Here is a 26,540-nt window from a genome sequence, read left to right on the forward strand (position 1 = left end):
GTTTGCAATACTTTATAAGACTTACCCGCTTCAGCCATGTTTATCTGGGAGTGATTACAGTCACACTTATAACACCCAACATTAAATTCTATTACATCACACGTCTCTGGACAGTCGTTGGGAGATCCTAGACAGTCTGGGTCAAACGGGAGTTTGTCTTGAGGTACAGATGGTGAGTAGACAATCTCTGATCCTGGATGATGAAGATAATATGAAATGGTTAATTTTTCAGTAATTTTTTTCCACGAATACACGCATTTGCTTCATCAAATGTTGACTTGTTTTTTACCACTCAAAACGTTGTTTTGTGACACTCGTTAAAACTGATATCACGAGCTACTTTTAAAATGGCTAAATGTCCTTTAAAAATTAAATTTAAATACTAAATATTAACTTTTAAAACGGAGCCAAAACGTTAAGAATTATTTTAAAGATGATTGAAAATGTTTATAAAATGTTTGATCATCACAAATTAATCAGAAAAAATTCCGCATCCAACGTCCAAGACGATGAACTTTGTTCAGTCACGAACCAACACACACTATCTACGTCATTCAACGACACCCAGGTGAAACTACGTTCTAAAAGTGAAATAAACAAACTGCCCCTTCTGTGTCTCAGAAACAAGTCTGAGAACATTATGATGCTAAAAATAAGAGTTCGATACCTGCGGTTGGTAGAACACAGGGAGTCCTTTGTGTAGCTCTGTGTTTAGCAGTGAAGAACCAGCTGCACCTAATATCCTGGACTTTAACACAGAAAGATAAACGAAACATTTCATATCGTTCCCGGATAAGTGATGTACTTCGTATTGGAACAACTGACAGTCCTAATCTGATAATATTGACAGTTAAACACGTGTGTGTTTGATGTAACAGTTACCTTAAGAAGGGTTAAAAACAACGTTTTAGAAAAACATTATAGGGGCCACTTAATAGGACGTGTGTGTGTGTTTTCTTAAGCAAAGCCACATCGGGCTATCTGCTAAGCCCACCGAAGGGAATCGAACCCCTGATTTTAGCGTTGTAAATCCGGAGACATACCGCTGTAGTAGCGGGGTGCTCACTTCATAGGGACATCCAATTTCATTATGTGTAATCTGAGCTTCAATATAACTATGTTTACGAACTTAAAGATGAGTTTTGTTGAAATGAATAATTCCGTAATAAATTCAGGTGAAGTTTCAAAAGGTGATTATTTGTAATATTTAGGTTTAATACCTTTATCTAAAGCCTAGGTTATAGTTATATATATTTTTTACTACCTCCGTCCACTTCCGGTGGTAGAGGTTACGTTTCCGCTCTTGTCTATGTTCTTCAGCAAGAATTCTCGTGAACGGCCATAGATAAATCTGGACATGTACTTGGAATATGACCCATCTGTTAATATGGGAACCTAGTTTTCACAGTACTTTTTACATGTTGTTTTGTTGTTTTTGAATTAAGCACAAAACTACACAATGGGCTATCTGTGCTCGGCCCACCACGGGTATCGAAACCCAGATTTTCGCGTGTAAGTCCGCAGACATACCGCTGAGCCACTGCGGGGCAGTACTTTTTAGTAAAAAAATAAACGGAATTTCATGAAATCCGGTGGAAATTTGTAGAATACTATTTATCGTTGTCCTGCCAAACACATTCCGTGTCTGTCGATAAGTGCAGAGAAATTTTCGTATTTTATTGAAAGCCAGATACAATCACCGCCAACCTGGAGAAGGTACGGGTTCTACCGAGTGTGTCCCTCTAGAGTTTCGTGTGTTCATATTTACTGAGCATCGGTGTCCTAAAAAACGTTTAACACCGTACGTTACAAACAACCGTAAAATAATTATTTCACAAAATTTATTCATTTACTATGTATGAGCTACGTAGAAACTTAGTATGTAATTTTAATTAATAAATAATTATTTGATAGATTGATATTTCTTAGTTCATGATAAAAGTCACTGAAGATGTCGACTCTAAGTAACCGCTGTTATAAAAAAAATATCACTTATTTTATATTAAGAAAAGTTCACAAAGGACTGTCTGTGGTCTCTCCACCAGGGGATTACAATCAGACATGCCGCTGAGCCACTGGAGATGGGTCTTAATAAAAACAACAACAAAGAAAAAAATGAAAGCTTTTAAGAAAGGATTTGTTTATAAAGATAGACAGAAATTGAAACAGAGGAAGAAATGAAATAATTCATGTTTGTTTTTAAATATTGTCATATTCTAATAAGATAATTAACAAAGGCTATGCACTTTCTAAGAGAACAAAGGTCATGTATAAAAACGAACTAGAAACACACTATAAGAGTTACCTACTTCAGTCATGCCAATCTGGGGGGTTACTTGAGTTATTACAGTCACACTTATAACACTCAACATTAAATTCTATCACAGAACATGTCTCTGGACAGTCGTTGGGAGATCCCAGACAGTCTGGGTCAAACGGAAGTTTGTCTTGAGGTACAGATGGTGAGTGGACATTACCTGATGATGGATGATGAAGATAAGATAGAAACTTGTGTAAATATAATAAATTTATTTACTTACTTTATAGGAGTACAAGCGTTTTAGTTTCTTTTTTTAAAGTGTGTCGATTTATTTCCGGAATTGTTTGGTTCTTTGTTTGTCGAATTTCGTACAAAGCTACTCGAGGGCCATCTACATCAGTCGTCTTTAATTTTGAAGTAATAGAATAGATGTAAAGTAGCTAGTCTATACCACCAACCGCCAATTCTCTGGATGTCCTTTTCAGATGAAACGTGACATTATAAAGAGCCCACAGTTGGCCGTGACATTATAAAGAGCCCACAGTTGGAAGAAGAGACACGTTAGTTAACGGGATTTGAACCCTCGATCTGCAAGTTGCGGGTCGAGATACTAACCATCATGCAATGTCTGACATTTCTAGATTCGTATAAATAATTTAAAAGATGTACAGATTTATTTTAATAATTAATAAAGTCTTCGTTTGAAGACTTTAATTGTTATATTCCGTCAATTTAAAAGTGGTTAAAATTTCGTCAAAAGTACAACCAACGACTCAGCGGCAAGTCTTAAGATGAATAACACTAAAACCCGGAGTAGGCACACTCTAGACAGCCCCTGATGAATCTTTATGCTTAACAACAACAAAAAACATTTAAACAAAATGTTTCTAAAACAGAGAGGTTCGATATTAAATTTATGAAGTCTGTTTGAAGTTAAGCACAAAGCTATACAATGGTCTATCTGTGTTCTGCCCACCAGGGTATCGAAATCCAGTTTCTAGCATTGTAAGCCCGCAGACATGTCGCTGTTCCACTGGGGAACAATTTGTTAAGTAAACATAAACCTCGCATTCTCATCACGTGCTACCGACTTTCCTTTCAATAACCACGAGCTTAAAATTTTACAGTTTAATACAGAAAGATGATTGGTTGATATACATTAAACGGACATTTCCTTGACACGTGAAACCTATATTTGGTGTTTTTATGTTTTTGCGGGACAGTTAGTTTTCACTTTCAGTAACGAAACTAAACAACCATCTATATCTGATATCTTCGAATTTTTCTAACACATTCGTACAGACAAATAAGTAATTGACATCATTCTTAGATAACTGACTTCCTGAATAACTGATGTTTCACTGATTAGGGTAGTCATAGTCCAGATCCGCTGAGGGTTTTATGTGTAGCTCCGTGGTGGTTCGCCTGTAAACTTGAAATCTCATTACACTAAATGTTGGGGTTCACTCCCCTCAGTGTGAACGTTACAATGTACAGTTTTGTTTTGAACAGTAAGCAAACAAACTTACTGTGACAGTTTAAACGCTTGTTTTCCATCGTAGAGGTAACAGTCACTTGAAAATATGTTTTTATCACGTTTTTCTTTACAATTACTACCACTAGTCTTAAGAGAGAAAACTAAAAACAAACAGGAACTATTTGTATGAATTATTAATTAATTACGAATTAAGTGAGTTTGATGTCAAAGGAAAAAAAAGACATATTTTTATAACGATTTAATTAATTTTGCCCGATTAATTAAGGTCGTGATAAATTTTACTGACGTCATAAAGTGTGCTTCGTTCGATATGTAATTTAGGCTTAGTTTCTTCATGTATATACTACGATACGTTAGTATAAATTATAGGCTTTAGTTTGTAAAATTTACACTTTGTCGTTAACGTTGACAATGAAACAAACAAGTTAATTTATTTCATTATTTAGTTTATTAGTTTATCTCCAAATATGAGTTTAACACGTTTCTAAGTGCAAATGTTAATTATGAAGTGTTTCTAAGTCACGTTCTTTGTGAACACAAAAGGTCAGATAAGAGGTTAATCACAAACGAAGGTTGTTATTGAAAACAGAATGGCAAGAAGAAAAAAAATGTTTGTTTGAAATGCAAAGCTAAATAACAACTTATCTGTTCACAGTGGGGATCGAACCCCGGATTTTACTACTGACATACCAGAAGTGGAAGCAAAAGAAGAGAAGTACCTTGGAATACGATCTTCTCTTGAGGTACAGATGATGAGTGGACATTACCTGATGATGGATGATGAAGATTACATAATATCTGTGTTAACTAACTCATGATATTCAAAAGTTTATAGAATCAACAGATAAACTTAACAGTATCCTTATAAACAGTTAAATATACCCTATAATACTTACTTTCTTCAACCATGTCTACTTCGGAAACATTTGAGTGATTACAGTTACACTTATAACACCCAACATTAAATTCTATTACATCACACGTCTCTGGACAGTCGTTGGGAGATCCTAGACAGTCTGGGTCAAACGGGAGTTTGTCTTGAGGCGAAGGTGATGAGTGGACAATCTGTGGTCCTGAATAAACAGAAGATATTTATATTAACGGTAACTCTGCGCAGCGAACTTGTTTCTTGGAGTATATAAAGTATCTAACAGTTATTTCGTAGAATTGGTCCACATAATTACTCCAAACATTAACCAGTGCCCACAGAGTTTGTTCTTTTTAATTCCACTAGAATAACATATATCAAACATTTAAAGTTTTGCTGTCCAAAGATAGTAAATTAATTTTATTAATTTTATAAACTAAAGATATTAATCAAAATGTCAGATTTTTGTTATTTTGGAAATGGCAAAACAATTTAAAAATAGAATCTCAAATCAGGTATTATTTGTTGTTTTGTTTTTGTGTTTGAATTTCGCACAAAGCTACACGATGGCTATCTGCGCTAGTCGTTTCTAATTTTGCAAAGCAAGACCAGAGAGAAGGCAGCTAGTCATCACCACCCACCTAGCGGGAATGTAACGAATTCGATGCAAAATTCAGATGTTTTCTTAAATATGTTGTTTAACAGATCATTGTTTCTGTATCTCCGACGCCAAACGAACTCTCATAGTACGAGTCAGCCATGTTTGGCTTTATTTATAGGTTTGTTTTCATATAGCAAAGCCACATCGGGCTATCTGCTGAGTCGACCGAGGGTATCTAGTCCCTGATTTTAGCGTTGTAAATCTATAGACTTACCGCTGTACGAGAGGCGGACGTTGACATTTAGCAAGTTCTGAACATAATGTTTAATTAAATAAATAGTTCACTGAAAAGTACAACTCCAGAAATTAATTATTTTTGTTTTATGTAAAAATGTTTTTTTGTTATTTTTGAAATTCGTGCAAAGCTACACGAGGGCTATCTTCACTAGCCGTCCCTAATTTTGCAGTGTAAGACTAGAGGGAAGGCTGCTAGTAATCAGCACCCACTGCCGATTTTTGGGTGACACTTTTATCAACGAATAATGGGATTGACCGTCGAATTATAACGTCTCCACGGCAGAAAGGACGAGCATGTTTGGTGCAACGGAAATTCGAACTCGCAACCCTCAAATTACGAGTCGGGTGCCTTAACCACCTAGCCACGCCGGGCCAAAACAATATGTGAGAAGCAAACTGAACATCTAATAAAAACACATGCAAAGAACAATTAGTAAGAAAATCCCGACAACAAAACCAAAAGATTTTTTAATAACAAACAACTAATGATTTACTGAGGACCTGCATAGTCCAGATAAAGATCTGCATATTGTGGAAATAAGTTATTCTGTTCCAAACACTTTTCTGTGGTTACATACAGTTTGAAGTACTTTATAAGACTTACCCGCTTCAGCCATATTTATCTGGGAGTGATTACAGTCACACTTATAACACCCAACATTAAATTCTATTACAACACACGTCTCTGGACAGTCGTTGGGAGATCCTAGACAGTCTGGGTCAAACGGGAGTTTGTCTTGAGGTACAGATGGTGAGTAGACAATCTCTGATCCTGTATGATGAAGATAATATGAAAATGGTTAATTTTTCAGTAATTTTTTTTCCACGAATACACGCATTTGCTTCATCAAATGTTGACTTGTTTTTTACCACTCAAAACGTTGTTTTGTGACACTCGTTAAAACTGATATCACGAGCTACTTTTAAAATGGCTAAATGTCCTTTAAAAATTAAATTTAAATACTAAATATTAACTTTTTAAAACGGAGCCAAAAACGTTAAGAATTATTTTAAAGATGATTGAAAATGTTTATAAAATGTTTGATCATCACAAATTAATCAGAAAAAATTCCGCATCCAACGTCCAAGACGATGAACTTTGTTCAGTCACGAACCAACACACACTATCTACGTCATTCAACGACACCCAGGTGAAACTACGTTCTAAAAGTGAAATAAACAAACTGCCCCTTCTGTGTCTCAGAAACAAGTCTGAGAACATTATGATGCTAAAAATAAGAGTTCGATACCTGCGGTTGGTAGAACACAGGGAGTCCTTTGTGTAGCTCTGTGTTTAGTAGTGAAGAACCAGCTGCACCGAATATCCTGGACTTTAACACAGAAAGATAAACGAAACATTTCATATCGTTCCCGGATAAGTGATGTACTTCGTATTGGAACAACTGACAGTCCTAATCTGATAATATTGACAGTTAAACACGTGTGTGTTTGATGTAACAGTTACCTTAAGAAGGGTTAAAAAAACAACGTTTTAGAAAAACATTATAGGGGCCACTTAATAGGACGTGTGTGTGTGTTTTGTTATAGCAAAGCCACATCGGGCTATCTGCTAAGCCCACCGAAGGGAATCGAACCCCTGATTTTAGCGTTGTAAATCCGGAGACATACCGCTGTAGTAGCGGGGTGCTCACTTCATAGGGACATCCAATTTCATTATGTGTAATCTGAGCTTCAATATAACTATGTTTACAAACTTTAGGATGAGTTTTGTTGAAATGAATAATTCTGTAATAAATTCAGGTGAAGTTTCAAAAGGTGATTATTTGTAATATTTAGGTTTAATACCTTTATCTAAAGCCTAGGTTATAGTTATCTATATTTTTTCACTACCTCCGTCCACTTCCGGTGGTGGAGGTTACGTTTCCGCTCTTGTCTATGTTCTTCAGCAAGAATTCTCGTTAACGGCCATAGATAAATCTGGACATGTACTTGGAATATGACCCATCTGTTAATATGGGAACCTAGTTTTCACAGTACTTTTTACATGTTGTTTTGTTGTTTTTGAATTAAGCACAAAACAACACAATGGCTATCTGTGCTCGGCCCACCACGGGTATCGAAACCCAGATTTTCGCGTGTAAGTCCGCAGACATACCGCTGAGCCACTGCGGGCAGTACTTTTAGTAAAAAAAATAAACGGAATTTCATGAAATCCGGTGGAAATTTGTAGAATACTATTTATCGTTGTCCTGCCAAACACATTCCGTGTCTGTCGATAAGTACAGAGAAATTTTCGTATTTTATTGAAAGCCAGATACAATCACCGCCAACCTGAGAAGGTACGGGCTCTACCGAGTGTGTCCCTCTAGAGTTTCGTGTGTTCATATTTACTGAGCATCGGTGTCCTAAAAACGTTTAACACCGTACGTTACAAACAACCATAAAATAATTATTTCACAAAATTTATTCATTTACTATGTATGAGCTACGTAGAAACTTAGTATGTAATTTTAATTAATAAATAATTATTTGATAGATTGATATTTCTTAGTTCATGATAAAAGTCACTGAAGATGTCGACTCTAAGTAACCGCTGTTATAAAAAAAATATCACTTATTTTATATTAAGAAAAGTTCACAAAGGACTGTCTGTGGTCTCTCCACCAGGGGATTACAATCAGACATGCCGCTGAGCCACTGGAGATGGGTCTTAATAAAACAACAACAAAGAAAAAATGAAAGCTTTAAGAAAGGATTTGTTTATAAAGATAGACAGAAATTGAAACAGAGGAAGAAATGAAATAATTCATGTTTGTTTTTAAATATTGTCATATTCTAATAAAATAATTAACGAAGGCTATGCACTTTCTAAGAGAACAAAGGTCATGTATAAAAACGAACTAGAAACACTCTATAAGAGTTACCTACTTCAGTCATGCCAATCTGGGGGTTACTTGAGTTATTACAGTCACACTTATAACACTCAACATTAAATTCTATTACATCACACGTCTCTGGACAGTCGTTGGGAGATCCCAGACAGTCTGGGTCAAACGGAAGTTTGTCTTGAGGTACAGATGGTGAGTGGACATTACCTGATGATGGATGATGAAGATAAGATAGAAACTTGTGTAAATATAATAAATTTATTTACTTACTTTATAGGAGTACAAACGTTTTAGTTTCTTTTTTTAAAGTGTGTCGATTTATTTCCGGAATTGTTTGGTTCTTTGTTTGTCGAATTTCGTACAAAGCTACTCGAGGGCCATCTACATCAGTCGTCTTTAATTTTGAAGTAATAGAATAGATGTAAAGTAGCTAGTCTATACCACCAACCGCCAATTCTCTGGATGTCCTTTTCAGATGAAACGTGACATTATAAAGAGCCCACAGTTGGCCGTGACATTATAAAGAGCCCACAGTTGGCCGTGACATTATAAAGAGCCCACAGTTGGCCGTGACATTATAAAGAGCCCACAGTTGGAAGAAGAGACACGTTAGTTGACGGGATTTGAACCCTCGATCCGCAAGTTGCGGGTCGAGATACTAACCATCATGCAATGTCTGACATTTCTAGATTCGTATAAATAATTTAAAAGATGTACAGATTTATTTTAATAATTAATAAAGTCTTCGTTTGAAGACTTTAATTGTTATATTCCGTCAATTTAAAAGTGGTTAAAATTTCGTCAAAAGTACAACCAACGACTCAGCGGCAAGTCTTAAGATGAATAACACTAAAACCCGGAGTAGGCACACTCTAGACAGCCCATGATGAATCTTTGTGCTTAACAACAACAAGAAACATTTAAACAAAATGTTTCTAAAACAGAGAGGTTCGATATTAAATTTATGAAGTCTGTTTGAAGTTAAGCACAAAGCTATACAATGGTCTATCTGTGTTCTGCCCACCAGGGTATCGAAATCCAGTTTCTAGCATTGTAAGCCCGCAGACATGTCGCTGTTCCACTGGGGAACAATTTGTTAAGTAAACATAAACCTCGCATTCTCATCACGTGCTACCGACTTTCCTTTCAATAACCACGAGCTTAAAATTTTACAGTTTAATACAGAAAGATGATTGGTTGATATACATTAAACGGACATTTCCTTGACACGTGAAACCTATATTTGGTGTTTTTATGTTTTTGCGGGACAGTTAGTTTTCACTTTCAGTAACGAAACTAAACAACCATCTATATCTGATATCTTCGAATTTTTCTAACACATTCGTACAGACAAATAAGTAATTGACATCATTCTTAGATAACTGACTTCCTGAATAACTGATGTTTCACTGATTAGGGTAGTCATAGTCCAGATCCGCTGAGGGTTTTATGTGTAGCTCCGTGGTGGTTCGCCTGTAAACTTGAAATCTCATTACACTAAATGTTGGGGTTCACTCCCCTCAGTGTGAACGTTACAATGTACAGTTTTGTTTTGAACAGTAAGCAAACAAACTTACTGTGACAGTTTAAACGCTTGTTTTCCATCGTAGAGGTAACAGTCACTTGAAAAATATGTTTTTTATCACGTTTTTCTTTACAATTACTACCACTAGTCTTAAGAGAGAAAACTAAAAACAAACAGGAACTATTTGTATGAATTATTAATTAATTACGAATTAAGTGAGTTTGATGTCAAAGGAAAAAAAAGACATATTTTTATAACGATTTAATTAATTTTGCCCGATTAATTAAGGTCGTGATAAATTTTACTGACGTCATAAAGTGTGCTTCGTTCGATATGTAATTTAGGCTTAGTTTCTTCATGTATATACTACGATACGTTAGTATAAATTATAGGCTTTAGTTTGTAAAATTTACACTTTGTCGTTAACGTTGACAATGAAACAAACAAGTTAATTTATTTCATTATTTAGTTTATTAGTTTATCTCCAAATATGAGTTTAACACGTTTCTAAGTGCAAATGTTAATTATGAAGTGTTTCTAAGTCACGTTCTTTGTGAACACAAAAGGTCAGATAAGAGGTTAATCACAAACGAAGGTTGTTATTGAAAACAGAATGGCAAGAAGAAAAAAAATGTTTGTTTGAAATGCAAAGCTAAATAACAACTTATCTGTTCACAGTGGGGATCGAACCCCGGATTTTACTACTGACATACCAGAAGTGGAAGCAAAAGAAGAGAAGTACCTTGGAATACGATCTTCTCTTGAGGTACAGATGATGAGTGGACATTACCTGATGATGGATGATGAAGATTACATAATATCTGTGTTAACTAACTCATGATATTCAAAAGTTTATAGAATCAACAGATAAACTTAACAGTATCCTTATAAACAGTTAAATATACCCTATAATACTTACTTTCTTCAACCATGTCTACTTCGGAAACATTTGAGTGATTACAGTTACACTTATAACACCCAACATTAAATTCTATTACATCACACGTCTCTGGACAGTCGTTGGGAGATCCTAGACAGTCTGGGTCAAACGGGAGTTTGTCTTGAGGCGAAGGTGATGAGTGGACAATCTGTGGTCCTGAATAAACAGAAGATATTTATATTAACGGTAACTCTGCGCAGCGAACTTGTTTCTTGGAGTATATAAAGTATCTAACAGTTATTTCGTAGAATTGGTCCACATAATTACTCCAAACATTAACCAGTGCCCACAGAGTTTGTTCTTTTTAATTCCACTAGAATAACATATATCAAACATTTAAAGTTTTGCTGTCCAAAGATAGTAAATTAATTTTTATTAATTTTATAAACTAAAGATATTAATCAAAATGTCAGATTTTTGTTATTTTGGAAATGGCAAAAACAATTTAAAAAATAGAATCTCAAATCAGGTATTATTTGTTGTTTTGTTTTTGTGTTTGAATTTCGCACAAAGCTACACGATGGCTATCTGCGCTAGTCGTTTCTAATTTTGCAAAGCAAGACCAGAGAGAAGGCAGCTAGTCATCACCACCCACCTAGCGGGAATGTAACGAATTCGATGCAAAATTCAGATGTTTTCTTAAATATGTTGTTTAACAGATCATTGTTTCTGTATCTCCGACGCCAAACGAACTCTCATAGTACGAGTCAGCCATGTTTGGCTTTATTTATAGGTTTGTTTTCATATAGCAAAGCCACATCGGGCTATCTGCTGAGTCGACCGAGGGGTATCTAGTCCCTGATTTTAGCGTTGTAAATCTATAGACTTACCGCTGTACGAGAGGCGGACGTTGACATTTAGCAAGTTCTGAACATAATGTTTAATTAAATAAATAGTTCACTGAAAAGTACAACTCCAGAAATTAATTATTTTTGTTTTATGTAAAAATGTTTTTTTGTTATTTTTGAAATTCGTGCAAAGCTACACGAGGGCTATCTTCACTAGCCGTCCCTAATTTTGCAGTGTAAGACTAGAGGGAAGGCTGCTAGTAATCAGCACCCACTGCCGATTTTTGGGTGACACTTTTATCAACGAATAATGGGATTGACCGTCGAATTATAACGTCTCCACGGCAGAAAGGACGAGCATGTTTGGTGCAACGGAAATTCGAACTCGCAACCCTCAAATTACGAGTCGGGTGCCTTAACCACCTAGCCACGCCGGGCCAAAACAATATGTGAGAAGCAAACTGAACATCTAATAAAAACACATGCAAAGAACAATTAGTAAGAAAATCCCGACAACAAAACCAAAAGATTTTTTAATAACAAACAACTAATGATTTACTGAGGACCTGCATAGTCCAGATAAAGATCTGCATATTGTGGAAATAAGTTATTCTGTTCCAAACACTTTTCTGTGGTTACATACAGTTTGAAGTACTTTATAAGACTTACCCGCTTCAGCCATATTTATCTGGGAGTGATTACAGTCACACTTATAACACCCAACATTAAATTCTATTACAACACACGTCTCTGGACAGTCGTTGGGAGATCCTAGACAGTCTGGGTCAAACGGGAGTTTGTCTTGAGGTACAGATGGTGAGTAGACAATCTCTGATCCTGTATGATGAAGATAATATGAAAATGGTTAATTTTTCAGTAATTTTTTTCCACGAATACACTCATTTGCTTCATCAAATGTTGACTTGTTTTTTACCACTCAAAACGTTGTTTTGTGACACTCGTTAAAACTGATATCACGAGCTACTTTTAAAATGGCTAAATGTCCTTTAAAAATTAAATTTAAATACTAAATATTAACTTTTAAAACGGAGCCAAAAACGTTAAGAATTATTTTAAAGATGATTGAAAATGTTTATAAAATGTTTGATCATCACAAATTAATCAGAAAAATTCCGCATCCAACGTCCAAGACGATGAACTTTGTTCAGTCACGAACCAACACACACTATCTACGTCATTCAACGACACCCAGGTGAAACTACGTTCTAAAAGTGAAATAAACAAACTGCTCCTTCTGTGTCTCAGAAACAAGTCTGAGAACATTATGATGCTAAAAATAAGAGTTCGATACCTGCGGTTGGTAGAACACAGGGAGTCCTTTGTGTAGCTCTGTGTTTAGTAGTGAAGAACCAGCTGCACCGAATATCCTGGACTTTAACACAGAAAGATAAACGAAACATTTCATATCGTTCCCGGATAAGTGATGTACTTCGTATTGGAACAACTGACAGTCCTAATCTGATAATATTGACAGTTAAACACGTGTGTGTTTGATGTAACAGTTACCTTAAGAAGGGTTAAAAACAACGTTTTAGAAAAACATTATAGGGGCCACTTAATAGGACGTGTGTGTGTGTTTTCAAGCAAAGCCACATCGGGCTATCTGCTAAGCCCACCGAAGGGAATCGAACCCCTGATTTTAGCGTTGTAAATCTGGAGACATACCGCTGTAGTAGCGGGGTGCTCACTCATAGGGACATCCAATTTCATTATGTGTAATCTGAGCTTCAATATAACTATGTTTACAAACTTTAGGATGAGTTTTGTTGAAATGAATAATTCTGTAATAAATTCAGGTGAAGTTTCAAAAGGTGATTATTTGTAATATTTAGGTTTAATACCTTTATCTAAAGCCTAGGTTATAGTTATCTATATTTTTCACTACCTCCGTCCACTCCGGTGGTGGAGGTTACGTTCCGCTCTTGTCTATGTTCTTCAGCAAGAATTCTCGTTAACGGCCATAGATAAATCTGGACATGTACTTGGAATATGACCCATCTGTTAATATGGGAACCTAGTTTTCACAGTACTTTTTACATGTTGTTTTGTTGTTTTTGAATTAAGCACAAAACAACACAATGGGCTATCTGTGCTCGGCCCACCACGGGTATCGAAACCCAGATTTTCGCGTGTAAGTCCGCAGACATACCGCTGAGCCACTGCGGGGCAGTACTTTTTAGTAAAAAAATAAACGGAATTTCATGAAATCCGGTGGAAATTTGTAGAATACTATTTATCGTTGTCCTGCCAAACACATTCCGTGTCTGTCGATAAGTACAGAGAAATTTTCGTATTTTATTGAAAGCCAGATACAATCACCGCCAACCTGGAGAAGGTACGGGCTCTACCGAGTGTGTCCCTCTAGAGTTTCGTGTGTTCATATTTACTGAGCATCGGTGTCCTAAAAACGTTTAACACCGTACGTTACAAACAACCATAAAATAATTATTTCACAAAATTTATTCATTTACTATGTATGAGCTACGTAGAAACTTAGTATGTAATTTTAATTAATAAATAATTATTTGATAGATTGATATTTCTTAGTTCATGATAAAAGTCACTGAAGATGTCGACTCTAAGTAACCGCTGTTATAAAAAAAATATCACTTATTTTATATTAAGAAAAGTTCACAAAGGACTGTCTGTGGTCTCTCCACCAGGGGGTTACAATCAGACATGCCGCTGAGCCACTGGGGATGGGTCTTAATAAAAACAACAACAAAGAAAAAAATGAAAGCTTTTAAGAAAGGATTTGTTTATAAAGATAGACAGAAATTGAAACAGAGGAAGAAATGAAATAATTCATGTTTGTTTTTAAATATTGTCATATTCTAATAAAATAATTAACGAAGGCTATGCACTTTCTAAGAGAACAAAGGTCATGTATAAAAACGAACTAGAAACACACTATAAGAGTTACCTACTTCAGTCATGCCAATCTGGGGGTTACTTGAGTTATTACAGTCACACTTATAACACTCAACATTAAATTCTATTACATCACACGTCTCTGGACAGTCGTTGGGAGATCCTAGACAGTCTGGGTCAAACGGAAGTTTGTCTTGAGGTACAGATGATGAGTGGACATTACCTGATGATGGATGATGAAGATAAGATAGAAACTTGTGTAAATATAATAAATTTATTTACTTACTTTATAGGAGTACAAACGTTTTAGTTTCTTTTTTTAAAGTGTGTCGATTTATTTCCGGAATTGTTTGGTTCTTTGTTTGTCGAATTTCGTACAAAGCTACTCGAGGGCCATCTACATCAGTCGTCTTTAATTTTGAAGTAATAGAATAGATGTAAAGTAGCTAGTCTATACCACCAACCGCCAATTCTCTGGATGTCCTTTTCAGATGAAACGTGACATTATAAAGAGCCCACAGTTGGCCGTGACATTATAAAGAGCCCACAGTTGGCCGTGACATTATAAAGAGCCCACAGTTGGCCGTGACATTATAAAGAGCCCACAGTTGGAAGAAGAGACACGTTAGTTGACGGGATTTGAACCCTCGATCCGCAAGTTGCGGGTCGAGATACTAACCATCATGCAATGTCTGACATTTCTAGATTCGTATAAATAATTTAAAAGATGTACAGATTTATTTTAATAATTAATAAAGTTTTCGTTTGAAGACTTTAATTGTTATATTCCGTCAATTTAAAAGTGGTTAAAATTTCGTCAAAAGTACAACCAACGACTCAGCGGCAAGTCTTAAGATGAATAACACTAAAACCCGGAGTAGGCACACTCTAGACAGCCCATGATGAATCTTTGTGCTTAACAACAACAAAAAACATTTAAACAAAATGTTTCTAAAACAGAGAGGTTCGATATTAAATTTATGAAGTCTGTTTGAAGTTAAGCACAAAGCTATACAATGGTCTATCTGTGTTCTGCCCACCAGGGTATCGAAATCCAGTCTCTAGCATTGTAAGCCCGCAGACATGTCGCTGTTCCACTGGGGAACAATTTGTTAAGTAAACATAAACCTCGCATTCTCATCACGTGCTACCGACTTTCCTTTCAATAACCACGAGCTTAAAATTTTACAGTTTAATACAGAAAGATGATTGGTTGATATACATTAAACGGACATTTCCTTGACACGTGAAACCTATATTTGGTGTTTTTATGTTTTTGCTGGACAGTTAGTTTTCACTTTCAGTAACGAAACTAAACAACCATCTAAATCTGATATCTTCGAATTTTTTCTAACACATTCGTACAGACAAATAGGTAATTGACATCATTCTTAGATAACTGACTTCCTGAATAACTGATGTTTCACTGATTACGGTAGTCATAGTCCAGATCCGCTGAGGGTTTTATGTGTAGCTCCGTGGTGGTTCGCCTGTAAACTAGAAATCTTATTACACTAAATGTTGGGGTTCACTCCCCTCAGTGTGAACGTTACATTGTACAGTTTTGTTTTGAACAGTAAGCAAACAAACTTACTGTGACAGTTTAAACGCTTGTTTTCCATCGCAGAGATAACAGTCACTTGAAGAATATGTTTTTTATCACGTTTTTCTTTACAATTACTACCACTAGTCTTAAGAGAGAAAACTAAAAACAAACAGGAACTATTTGTATGAATTATTAATTAATTACGAATTAAGTGAGTTTGATGTCAAAGAAAAAAAAAGACATATTTTATAACGATTTAATTAATTTTGCCCGATTAATTAAGGTCGTGATAAATTTTACTGACGTCATAAAGTGTGCTTCGTTCGATATGTAATTTAGGCTTAGTTTCTTCATGTATATACTACGATACGTTAGTATAAATTATAGGCTTTAGTTTGTAAAATTTACACTTTGTCGTTAACGTTGACAATGAAATAAACAAGTTAATTTATTTCATTAATTTAGTTAATAGTTTATCTCCAAATATGAGTTTAACACGTTTCTAAGTGCAAATGTTAATTATGAAGTGTTTCTAAGTCACGTTCTTTGTGAACACAAAAGGTCAGATAAAAGGTTAATCACAAACGAAGGTTGTTATTGAAAACAGAATGGCAAGAAGAAAAAAAATGTTTGTTTGAAATGCAAAGCTAAATAACAACTTATCTGTTCACAGTGGGGATCGAACCCCGGATTTTACTACTGACATACCAGAAGTGGAAGCAAAAGAAGAGAAGTACCTTGGAATACGATCTTCTCTTGAGGTACAGATGATGAGTGGACATTACCTGATGATGGATGATGAAGATTACATAATATCTGTGTTAACTAACTCATGATATTCAAAAGTTTATAGAATCAACAGATAAACTTAACAGTATCTTTATAGATTGTTAAATATACTCTATAATGCTTACTTTCTTTAACCATGTCTACTTCGGAAACATTTGAGTGATAACAGTCACACTTATAACACCCAACATTAAATTCTATTACATCACACGTCTCTGGACAGTCGTTGGGAGATCCTAGACAGTCTGGGTCAAACGGAAGTTTGTCGTGAGGTACAGGTGATGAGTGGACAACCTCTGACCAGAAAATAAAAATATTGTTAAGTTACAGCCATAGTTACTCCGGATCAGCAGAAAAAAGATTAAAACAACAACAAGAGATAAAAAGCCAAAGCTTTTAGAAAGTTCTATGTTTGGGATTTTGATAGCGTTAGTATCATCGATATAATTACTGATGCTTTGTTGTTTTTTATTAATTTCACACAAAGCTACACGAGGGCTATCTTCACTAGCTGTTCCTAATTTAGTGGTGTAAGACTAAAGGAAAGGCAGTTAGTCTTCACTACCCACCGCCAACTCTTGAGCTACTCTATTACAAACGAATAATGGGATTTTCCTCTATTATAACGTCCCCACGGCTGAAAGGGCGAACATGTTTAGTGTGACGGGGATTTGAACCCACGACCCTCAGATTACCATGCCTGGCCATGCTGGGCTTATTTCTGATGTTAACACAATAAAATTATTCTTCTGGTATTACTCCGATTGTTTGTTGTTAATTACAAAACTACTCAATGGGCTTCTCTTACTCTGTTCGCGACGGTATCGAAACCTGATTCTCTGCGTCATGACATCTCAGGTTTTCTGTTGAAATACCGAGTTGTTGTTGGAATCTTGTTATATGTTGGACAGTTTATATATTGAAATACTGTTTCTAAGGTTTGATGTTCTCAGTATGGTATAAGAAACAGTACGTTTATTTATTTTATCTTAATTATTTTCCGATGACACAAGAGCGCCCTTTGTTTTTAAATTCATATGTACTGTATATTAGTTGTTTTAAGTATTTGTGAATGCTAGGTTACAGCTGCCTAAACCTACAACTCAACAGTATATCCCAAACTGTGGCTCTTGATACAAAAAGTAAAATTCCAAACATTTGGGTCAAGACATAAACCTTCTTTATGAAATGTTTTCAACTATTTATGAACCTTATGGACATTGCTACGTATTCAAGAAACGTGACAAACGACGCACTTTATGACATACAAAAATATTACATAAAATGATCCATTGTTTGGATCCCACCTTTAGTTTCTGTTCCACAGTTGCATTCGATGCATCCATTCTCTTCTTCGCAACAGAGTGGGCATGTTAAGGCACAAGTTGCCGTGTCAGGGCACATGAAAGTTCCTGTTTTATCTGAAAGAAACGGGAAAGCACAAATGAAGCTACCACGTATTCCTAATCTGAGCTACAACCAGTTTGTATTTCATAAAATCAAATTGTTATTTTTAAATGACATCGTTTGTTGAAAGAAAAACAAACATTTTATTTGAATATGTGTTTAGTGTGTATCGAGTAGATAATAACAAAGTGAGTTTGTTTTTTACCTTCCAAAGAACTTCCTCATTCAACATTGTGTGGTTACACATAACCTTCCAAAGAACTTCCTCATTCAACATTGTGTGGTTACACATAACCTTCCAAAGAACTTCCTCATTCAACATTGTATGGTTACACATAACCTTCCAAAGAACTTCCTCATTCAACATTGTATGGTTACACATAACCTTCCAAAGAACTTCCTCATTCAACATTGTATGGTTACACATAAGTTTGTTTTATTTCTTTAAATTTCGTGAAAAGCTACTCGAGGGCTATCTGCGCTAGTGTAAGACTAGACAAAAGGCAGCTAGTCATCACCACCCACCGTCAACTCTTGGGCTACTCTTTACCAACGAATAGTGGTAAAACCTTATAACGCCTTAACGGCTGAGAATATGTTTGTTGTGAGGGGGATTTGAACCCGTGACTCTCAGATTGTGAGTCAAGCGCCCTAACCACCTGGCCGTGCCAGGTCAAACTCATTTATATTTTACCAGAGGTGACGAATGTGTGGTCAAACTGGCTATTCATGCATTATGTTTTCTAATTTGTCTTTTCCAGAAACAAAGATAATTTATATCCATAAATTTTTTGAAGAAAAAGTTCAACTGACAGACTTAGCACTGTAAAACAGTAAGAGAATTACTTGAATTTGGAATCTCCGATAAATCCTCGCCTACAATAAACATGATAGGTTGTTAAATCAAAAATATTAAGACGAGGCTTAAAAGAATAATTTTGAGTAAATTTTGAGAAACTCAATTTGAAGGTTTTCGGATTTTGTTTTGGTAAAGACAAACGTGTAGGCCCAGCATAGACAGGTGGTTAAGGAACTCGATTCGTAAACTGAGGGTCGCGGGTTCGAATACCCGTCACACCAGAACATGATCGCCCTTTCAGCCGTGGGCGTTATAATTTGACGGTCAATCCCACTATTCGCTGGTAAAAGAGTAGACTAAAAGTTGACAGTGGTGGTGTTGACCAGCTGCCTTCCCTCTAGACTTACACTGCTAAATTAGGGACGGCTAGCGCAGATAGTCCTCGTGCAGCTTTGCGCGAAATTCAAAACAAACCGAACCAAGCAAACGTATAACCTTGGAAATATGACTCAAATGTAAGTAAATAAATAGAGTAAAAAATGCTACTATTGATTTTTGAAATTAGGAACGAATGAACAAATTATATTTCTTAAAAATAATCCTGTCTTTGTTTTATTCATATTAGTACGCTCGTCTTAAAATTGTTGTAATTACTAAAACATTGTTCTATACATACATCAACTTGTATCATTGTAATATTTGTATACTTATCAAAGTACGTTTAATGACATTATTATAACTGTTACAACATTGTTTAATACGTACCAACACACTGTTACAACATTGTTTAATACATACCAACACACTGCTGTTGACGTTATTATAACTGTTACAACATTGTTTAATACGTATCAACACACTTCTGTTGACATTATTATAACTGTTATAACATTGTTTAATACGTACCAACACACTGCTGTTGACATTATTATAACTGTTACAACATTGTTTAATACGTACCAACACACTGCTGTTGACATTATTATAACTGTTACAACATTGTTTAATACGTATCAACACACTGTTACAACATTGTTTAATACATACCAACACACTGCTGTTGACGTTATTATAACTGTTACAACATTGTTTAATACGTACCAACACACTGCTGTTGACATTCTTGTAAGGAAATGAAGTTATTTCTGTTTCCACCGCAGCCCGAATATAAGAAAGTCTCACATTGTCCAGAGAGTGGGCTGTAGTAGTAGTTGACTTGGGATTGGTCACAGTGGCCACGCTCTGGATGTTCGTGACATAATTCTGTGAGAACAGACATCGTCAGGACATGATTAAAAACTTTTAATGGTTATGAATAATTGAAACTTATTCAATAACAAAATAGTGACGGCACAAAGTTGTTATTTTACGAACCCATGCAAAAAGTATGCGTTCCAGCTTTCTACAAATCAATAATAACGAAAGAAAACATTTTAAAATAACGTTGAAAATTAATTAATTTATTACCCGGTTCCCAGCTTTGTTCAGAGTCAAGTTCATCATCCGGTTCGTAATGGTTCAGATCACAATCTGACAAAAAATGAAATATTTATATAACAATGTAATATATATCTAGAGATGAAAGTGGTTCCTATATACATAACAATGAAATATATATATAGAGAACAAGGTGATATCTATATATATATATAACATTGTAATATATATCTAGAGAGCAAAGTGGTATCTATATATATAACAATGAAATAAATAGCTGGAGAACAAAGTGGTATCTATATATATATAACTATGAAATATATATCTAGAGATCAAAGTGGTATCTATATATATATAACAATGACATATATATCTATAGATCAAAGTGGTATCTATATATATAACAATGTAATATATATCTAGAGATCAAAGTGGTATCTATATATATATAACAATGAAATAAATAGCTAAAGAACAAAGTGGTATCTATATATATAACAATGACATATATATCTAGAGATCAAAGTGGTATCTACATATATATAACAATGTAATATATATCTAGAGATCAACGTGGTATCTATATATATAACAATGTAATATATATCTAGAGATCAAAGTGGTATCTATATATATAACAATGTAATATATATCTGGAGATCAAAGTGGTATCTATATATATAACATTGAAATATATATCTAGAGATCAAAGTGGTATCTATATATATAACAATGTAATATATATCTAGAGATCAAAGTAGTATCTATGTATATAACAATGAAATATATATCTAGAGATCAAAGTGGTATCAAAATATATAACAATGAAATATATATCTAGAGATCAAAGTGGTATCTATATATATAATAATGAAATAAATAGCTAGAACACAAAGTGGTATCTATATATAACAATGTAATATGTATCTAGAGAACAAGGTGGTATCTATATATATAACAATGAAATATATATCTAGAGATCAAAGTGGTATCTATATATATAACAATGTAATATATATCTAGAGAGCAAAGTGGTATATATATATATATAACAATGTAATATATATCTAGAGAGCAAAGTGGTATCTATATATATAACAATGAAATATATATCTAGAGATCAAAGTGGTATCTATATATGTAACAATGTAATATATATCTAGAGATCAAAGTGGTATCTATATATATAACAATGAAATATATATCTAGAGATCATAGTGGTATCTATATATATAACTATGAAATATTTATCTAGAAAACAAAGTGGTATCTATATATATAACAATGAAATATATATCTAGAGAAAAAGTGGTATCTATATATATAACAATGTAATATATATCTAGAGATCAAAGTGGTATCTATATATCTAACTATGAAATATATATCTAGAGATCAAATTGGTATCTATATATATAACAATGAAATATATATCTAGAGAAAAAGTTGTATCTATATATATAATAATGAAATAAATAGCTGGAACACAAAGTGGTATCTATATGTAACAATAATGTAATAGATATCTAGAGAACAAGGTAGTATCTATATGTAACAATAATGTAATAGATATTTAGAAAACAAAGTGAGGTCTGCATGAGAACAATGTTATATATTTCTGAAGAACAAAGTGATATGTATACAAGCGTATTCACTCTTTGTCATTACAATTATCTGTAAATTTTACAGTTTTTTTTATTGTTACATGCGTCAACGTAATTGTTTTTTTAAATTATAATTATGAAATATAATTATTTACGCCCTATTTTTATTAACAACACATCTAAGATATGTTGTTAACATGACTTTATAATTGTGTTTCTGTACAAAATGCTATGTTAATATACAATAATGACGTTCACTCTTAATTATTTATTGTGGTAATTTTGTGTCATTCTTATTGTTGACAATATTTATCTAAGATCTTACTATAAGGTCGCTGAGGTATCATCAAATCCCGGTCTATATATAGATGTTGGGTGACTAGCGTCAGGTCGCTTGGAAGTTGAGACGATTGCTTGCGTGACAAAATAGCTGCATACAATGCTCGAGGATCACATCTTTTGCCATCCGATAGGTGGCGGTAACAAGCATAGGCAACAGCAGTTTCGTACTTTTTATCAAGGTAAATCACTTGGAATTTTTCTGTTAGAGAAATCAAGAAAAAATCTTGTAATTGTACAAGTTCCCTAATCTCCTTAAGTTGAAGTAAACGGTAAGGTACATATGGTTCATATCAGTTAAAAAGCAAGAGTTCTTAACCATTCATGAATCGAATTTTTTCGAGTTTATTAATATTGGTTGCAAGATCTCTTATAACCTCAGAGTCACATACACACAAACTACTTGACTAGAAATAAGATAAAAAGTTAAGCTGATTAGTTACTGCTAGTTTCCTACGTATTTTATGCATAAAGTTTCACTCAACTGTTTCGCCCAGTTGAGAATCAGAATCACTCGGCATGATGTGATATACACCCTCAAAAAGTAGTGAATTGGAAGAATAAGTCGGAAATTTGAAATTTAAAATAATTAATATAGCAATAAATCTGAAATAACTAGTCTTCCAAACGATACTTCATCTGATTAGGCCTAGTATTCTAATTATTTCTTAATAAGTAGTCTTTTAAAATATACTCTCTTTGATTTGGCCTAGTATTTTGATAGTTTCTTAATGAGTAGTCTTCCAAAATATGCTTTGTCTAATTAGGCCTAGTATTTTAATAATTTCTTAATGAGTAGTCTTCGAATATATACTTTATTTGATTAGGCCTAGTATTTTAATAGTTACTTAATGAGTATTCTTCTAAAATATACTTTATTTGATTAGGCCTAGTATTTTAATAGTTTCTTAATGTGTAGTCTTCCAAAATATATTTTATTTGATTAGGCCTAGTATTTTAATAGTTTCTTAATGAGTAGTTTTCCAAAATATACTTTATTTCATTAGGCTTATATATATTTACTTTATTTGATTAGGCGTAGCATTTTAATTGTTTTTAATTAGTAGACTTCCAAAATATGCTTTGTCTGATTAAGCCTGATATTTTAATAGTTTCTTAATGTGTAGTTTTCTAAAATATACTTGAGTTCGTTAGGCCTATATAAATTTACTCTATTTGATTAGGCGTAGTATTTTAATTGTTTCTTAATGAGTTGTCTTCCAAAATATGCTTTGTCTGATAAGGCCTAGTATTTCAATCGTTTCTTAATGAGTAGTCTTTTAAAATATACTTTATTTGATTACGCCTAGTATTTTAATAGTTTCTTTATTAGTTGGCCTCCAAAATATGCTTTATTTGATTAGACCTAGTATTTTAATAGTTTCTTAATGAGTAGTCTTCCAAAATATACTTTATTTCATTAGGCCTAGTATTTTAATAGTTTCTTAATGAGTAGTCTTCTAAGATATACTTTATTTTATTAGGCCTAGTATTTTAGTAGTTTCTTGATGTGTAGTCTTCCAAAATACGCTTTGTCTGATTAGGCCTAGTATTTTAATAATTTGTTTATATACAGTCTTCCAAGAGATGCTTTATCTAATTAGGCCTAGTACTTACACATTTGTCAAGCATTTTACACATTCAAAATGCATTCAGTCATTCGTTTCTTTAAGACAATCCCTCCAGCAATAAGCTTAAAATAAGAAGATAAAAACAGAACTAATTGTGGTGAAACTACTTTTGTAGGACCCTGTAGATACTTTATCATTAAATACTCTTGTGAAAAATAAAAGGGTATTAGCTGCCTTATTTTGAATATCGAATTTTTTATGCGTTTTTGTAGGGAATGTACGGTAGACGTATAAATAAATGTTTGGCAATTCGAAGGTAAATTTGACTTGTTATTAATGTTTAGGAACAGATGTGGCTTAGTAGTTAGTGCCAGACTTTGAGAAAGAAAAGTCTTGATTCGAAATCTGATGCCAAAAATTCACTCTGCACTTTAAGGACGTGGCTGCGCTGAAAGAGTGACAGTCAAATCCAACATTTTGGTCAGACAACAGTCGATCAAGAATCGTCAACAAGTACGGTTGCCTAAATGCCTTATTAGTTCAACAATAGCTAAGAGTATGCACAGATAAGATAAACTATTACTTAGCATCCCTTACCAACAGACACAGAAAGTATCAAAGAAAGTAAAAAAATGAAAGACGTTCTCAAGTTACGGAAAAAATATTGTTAAAAGGTTGTAAAGGACATTTTAAGAATGTTATGTTTAGGCGTATTTATTAGGCCCAGCATGGACAGGTGGTTAGGAAGCTTTCTTCATAATCATACCAAACATGCTCGCCCTTTCAGCCGTGGAGACGTTATAATGAAACAATCAATCCTACTATTCGTTGGTAAAAGAGTAGCCCAAGAGCTGGCGATGAGTGGTGATGACTAGCTGTCTTTCCTCTAGTCTTACACTGTTACATTAGGAACGGCTAGCGCAGGTAACTCTCGTGTAGCTTTGCACGAAATTCAAAACAAGTGTATTAATTTCAACCTTTTTGCGAACCAGTAAAATAAAAATTAACGCTAAACGCATATTAAAAACTTAATTATTTTATATACATGTACGTGTACGTGTGTTTTTGTATAGTTTAATAAAAACATTTATTATTATTTAGTTTTAAAAGCTTTTAACGATAACTTTCGAAAAAATATTGTTATTTTTTATTATCTGGAATGTAGTTTTGTGAATAAACAATAGTGAATGTTATGTTATTTTGAATTTCGCGCAAAACTACTCAAGGGCGATCTGCTCTAGCCGTCCTTAATTTAGCAGCGTAAGACTAGAGGGAAGGCAGCTAGTCATCACCACCCACCGCCAACTCTTGGCTACTCTTTACGAACGAATAGTGGGATTGACCGTCACATTATAACGCCTCCATGGCTGAAAGGGCGAACCCGCGACCCTCAGATTACGAGTCGCACGCCTTAACACGCTTGGCTATGCCGGGCCTACTTTTCTCTGAAACACATGTGTTGAACCAGTTTTTGTGTGTTTCGTTTTGTCTATAGGATCCTGCAAACATATTTAAGTTTTATAAAAACGCTAGAAATGAATCTAAACATAAAAAAAATGTATCACAGTGCTGATGTAAATCTAAACATTAAAAAATTATATCAAAGTGCTGATGTAAACGAAAACAAACAAATACACTCGATTTAATAATTGGGATGTTGTTCGGTCTAGTAGTTAGGGCTCTAGACTCGCAAAGTGCAAGTTCGAATCTCTGTCTCTGAACATGCTTGCATTTTTAGTCAAGGGAGCGTTATAAAGTTAAGATCAATCCCATTGTTCGCTGGTAAAAGAATAGGCTAAGAGTTGACTGTGGATTGTGTTGACTAGCTATTTTTCCTTTAGTAGTTTTGCGCAAATCAAATAAATATACGCAATGGTTGGTATTTAACATCAGTTAATATTTGTAGTAGTTAGATCTTTAATTTTATATTACTAACTGAGTTCGTAGAAAAGAATTAAACCACTCGTGTGACGGATGTGGCCTAGTGGTTAATGTTTTGGGCTGCGTTACAGAAAGTCTCCACAATTATTAGCACTCATTCGTGCTGTTCATTTAAGAGAAGTCGAGTAGACGGCAAGTGTTTCTTACTGGTTGCCATTTGTTTCGGTCAGCTAGTCTTACTGGACTGTTTACCCCATAAGTCACATAGGAAGCTGTTAAAATTGACATTTCACATCTCCTCTCCCCCCATCACGTAACGAGCTAAACATAAATTAATCTTTTAGTCCTACCTTCGACTCTTGAGTTGAATCGAACATATTTCAAAACCATCTCTCCAGGCTTATCTCCGGTTAGCTGCAACTCTCCACGAACAGGGTTGATACAGTGCTTATCACTATAGTGAGGAAAAGCGACACCTATGTTAGGAACTGTATAAAGTTGTGATGTTTGTTAGGCGTAAAAAAAGTTATTTTAAAGTCAAGGTTGAAAACTACTTTTTGTTTCACTTAATTTCAAGTCAGAGACATTTTGAATTATTACATTCTACACAAATCGTGTTCCATGTAACACTTTTGGATGTCACAAGTCC

The 26,540-nt window shown here is 34.3% G+C and overlaps 1 protein-coding gene across 7 annotated transcripts in view; it reads right to left on the minus strand.

Moving 5' to 3' along the window:
• Positions 1 to 26,540, minus strand: part of LOC143247747 (uncharacterized) — an 83,884-nt gene that overhangs the window by 39,261 nt on the left and 18,083 nt on the right. Inside the window, exons 4-17 of one of the 7 annotated variants that reach the window (XM_076496172.1) lie at positions 26,242 to 26,345; positions 22,426 to 22,641; positions 20,527 to 20,589; positions 20,161 to 20,322; positions 18,161 to 18,274; positions 16,979 to 17,149; positions 14,571 to 14,741; positions 12,296 to 12,463; positions 10,818 to 10,994; positions 10,641 to 10,688; positions 6,129 to 6,296; positions 4,655 to 4,831; positions 4,478 to 4,525; positions 26 to 193 (exon numbers count right to left, since the gene is read on the minus strand). In XM_076496172.1, coding sequence (XP_076352287.1) covers positions 26 to 193; positions 4,478 to 4,525; positions 4,655 to 4,831; positions 6,129 to 6,296; positions 10,641 to 10,688; positions 10,818 to 10,994; positions 12,296 to 12,463; positions 14,571 to 14,741; positions 16,979 to 17,149; positions 18,161 to 18,274; positions 20,161 to 20,322; positions 20,527 to 20,589; positions 22,426 to 22,641; positions 26,242 to 26,345 — 1,955 coding nt within the window. Of the gene's footprint in view, positions 1 to 25; positions 194 to 4,477; positions 4,526 to 4,654; positions 4,832 to 6,128; positions 6,297 to 10,640; positions 10,689 to 10,817; positions 10,995 to 12,295; positions 12,464 to 14,570; positions 14,742 to 16,801; positions 16,850 to 16,978; positions 17,150 to 18,160; positions 18,275 to 20,160; positions 20,323 to 20,526; positions 20,590 to 22,425; positions 22,642 to 26,241; positions 26,346 to 26,540 lie in introns of all 7 variants that reach the window. The other 6 variants (XM_076496175.1, XM_076496174.1, XM_076496173.1 and 3 more) reach the window with 6 other exon arrangements.

The sequence above is a fragment of the Tachypleus tridentatus genome, chromosome 3, assembly GCF_004210375.1.
Source record: "Tachypleus tridentatus isolate NWPU-2018 chromosome 3, ASM421037v1, whole genome shotgun sequence".
NCBI classification, from domain to species: Eukaryota; Metazoa; Arthropoda; class Merostomata; order Xiphosura; family Limulidae; genus Tachypleus; species Tachypleus tridentatus.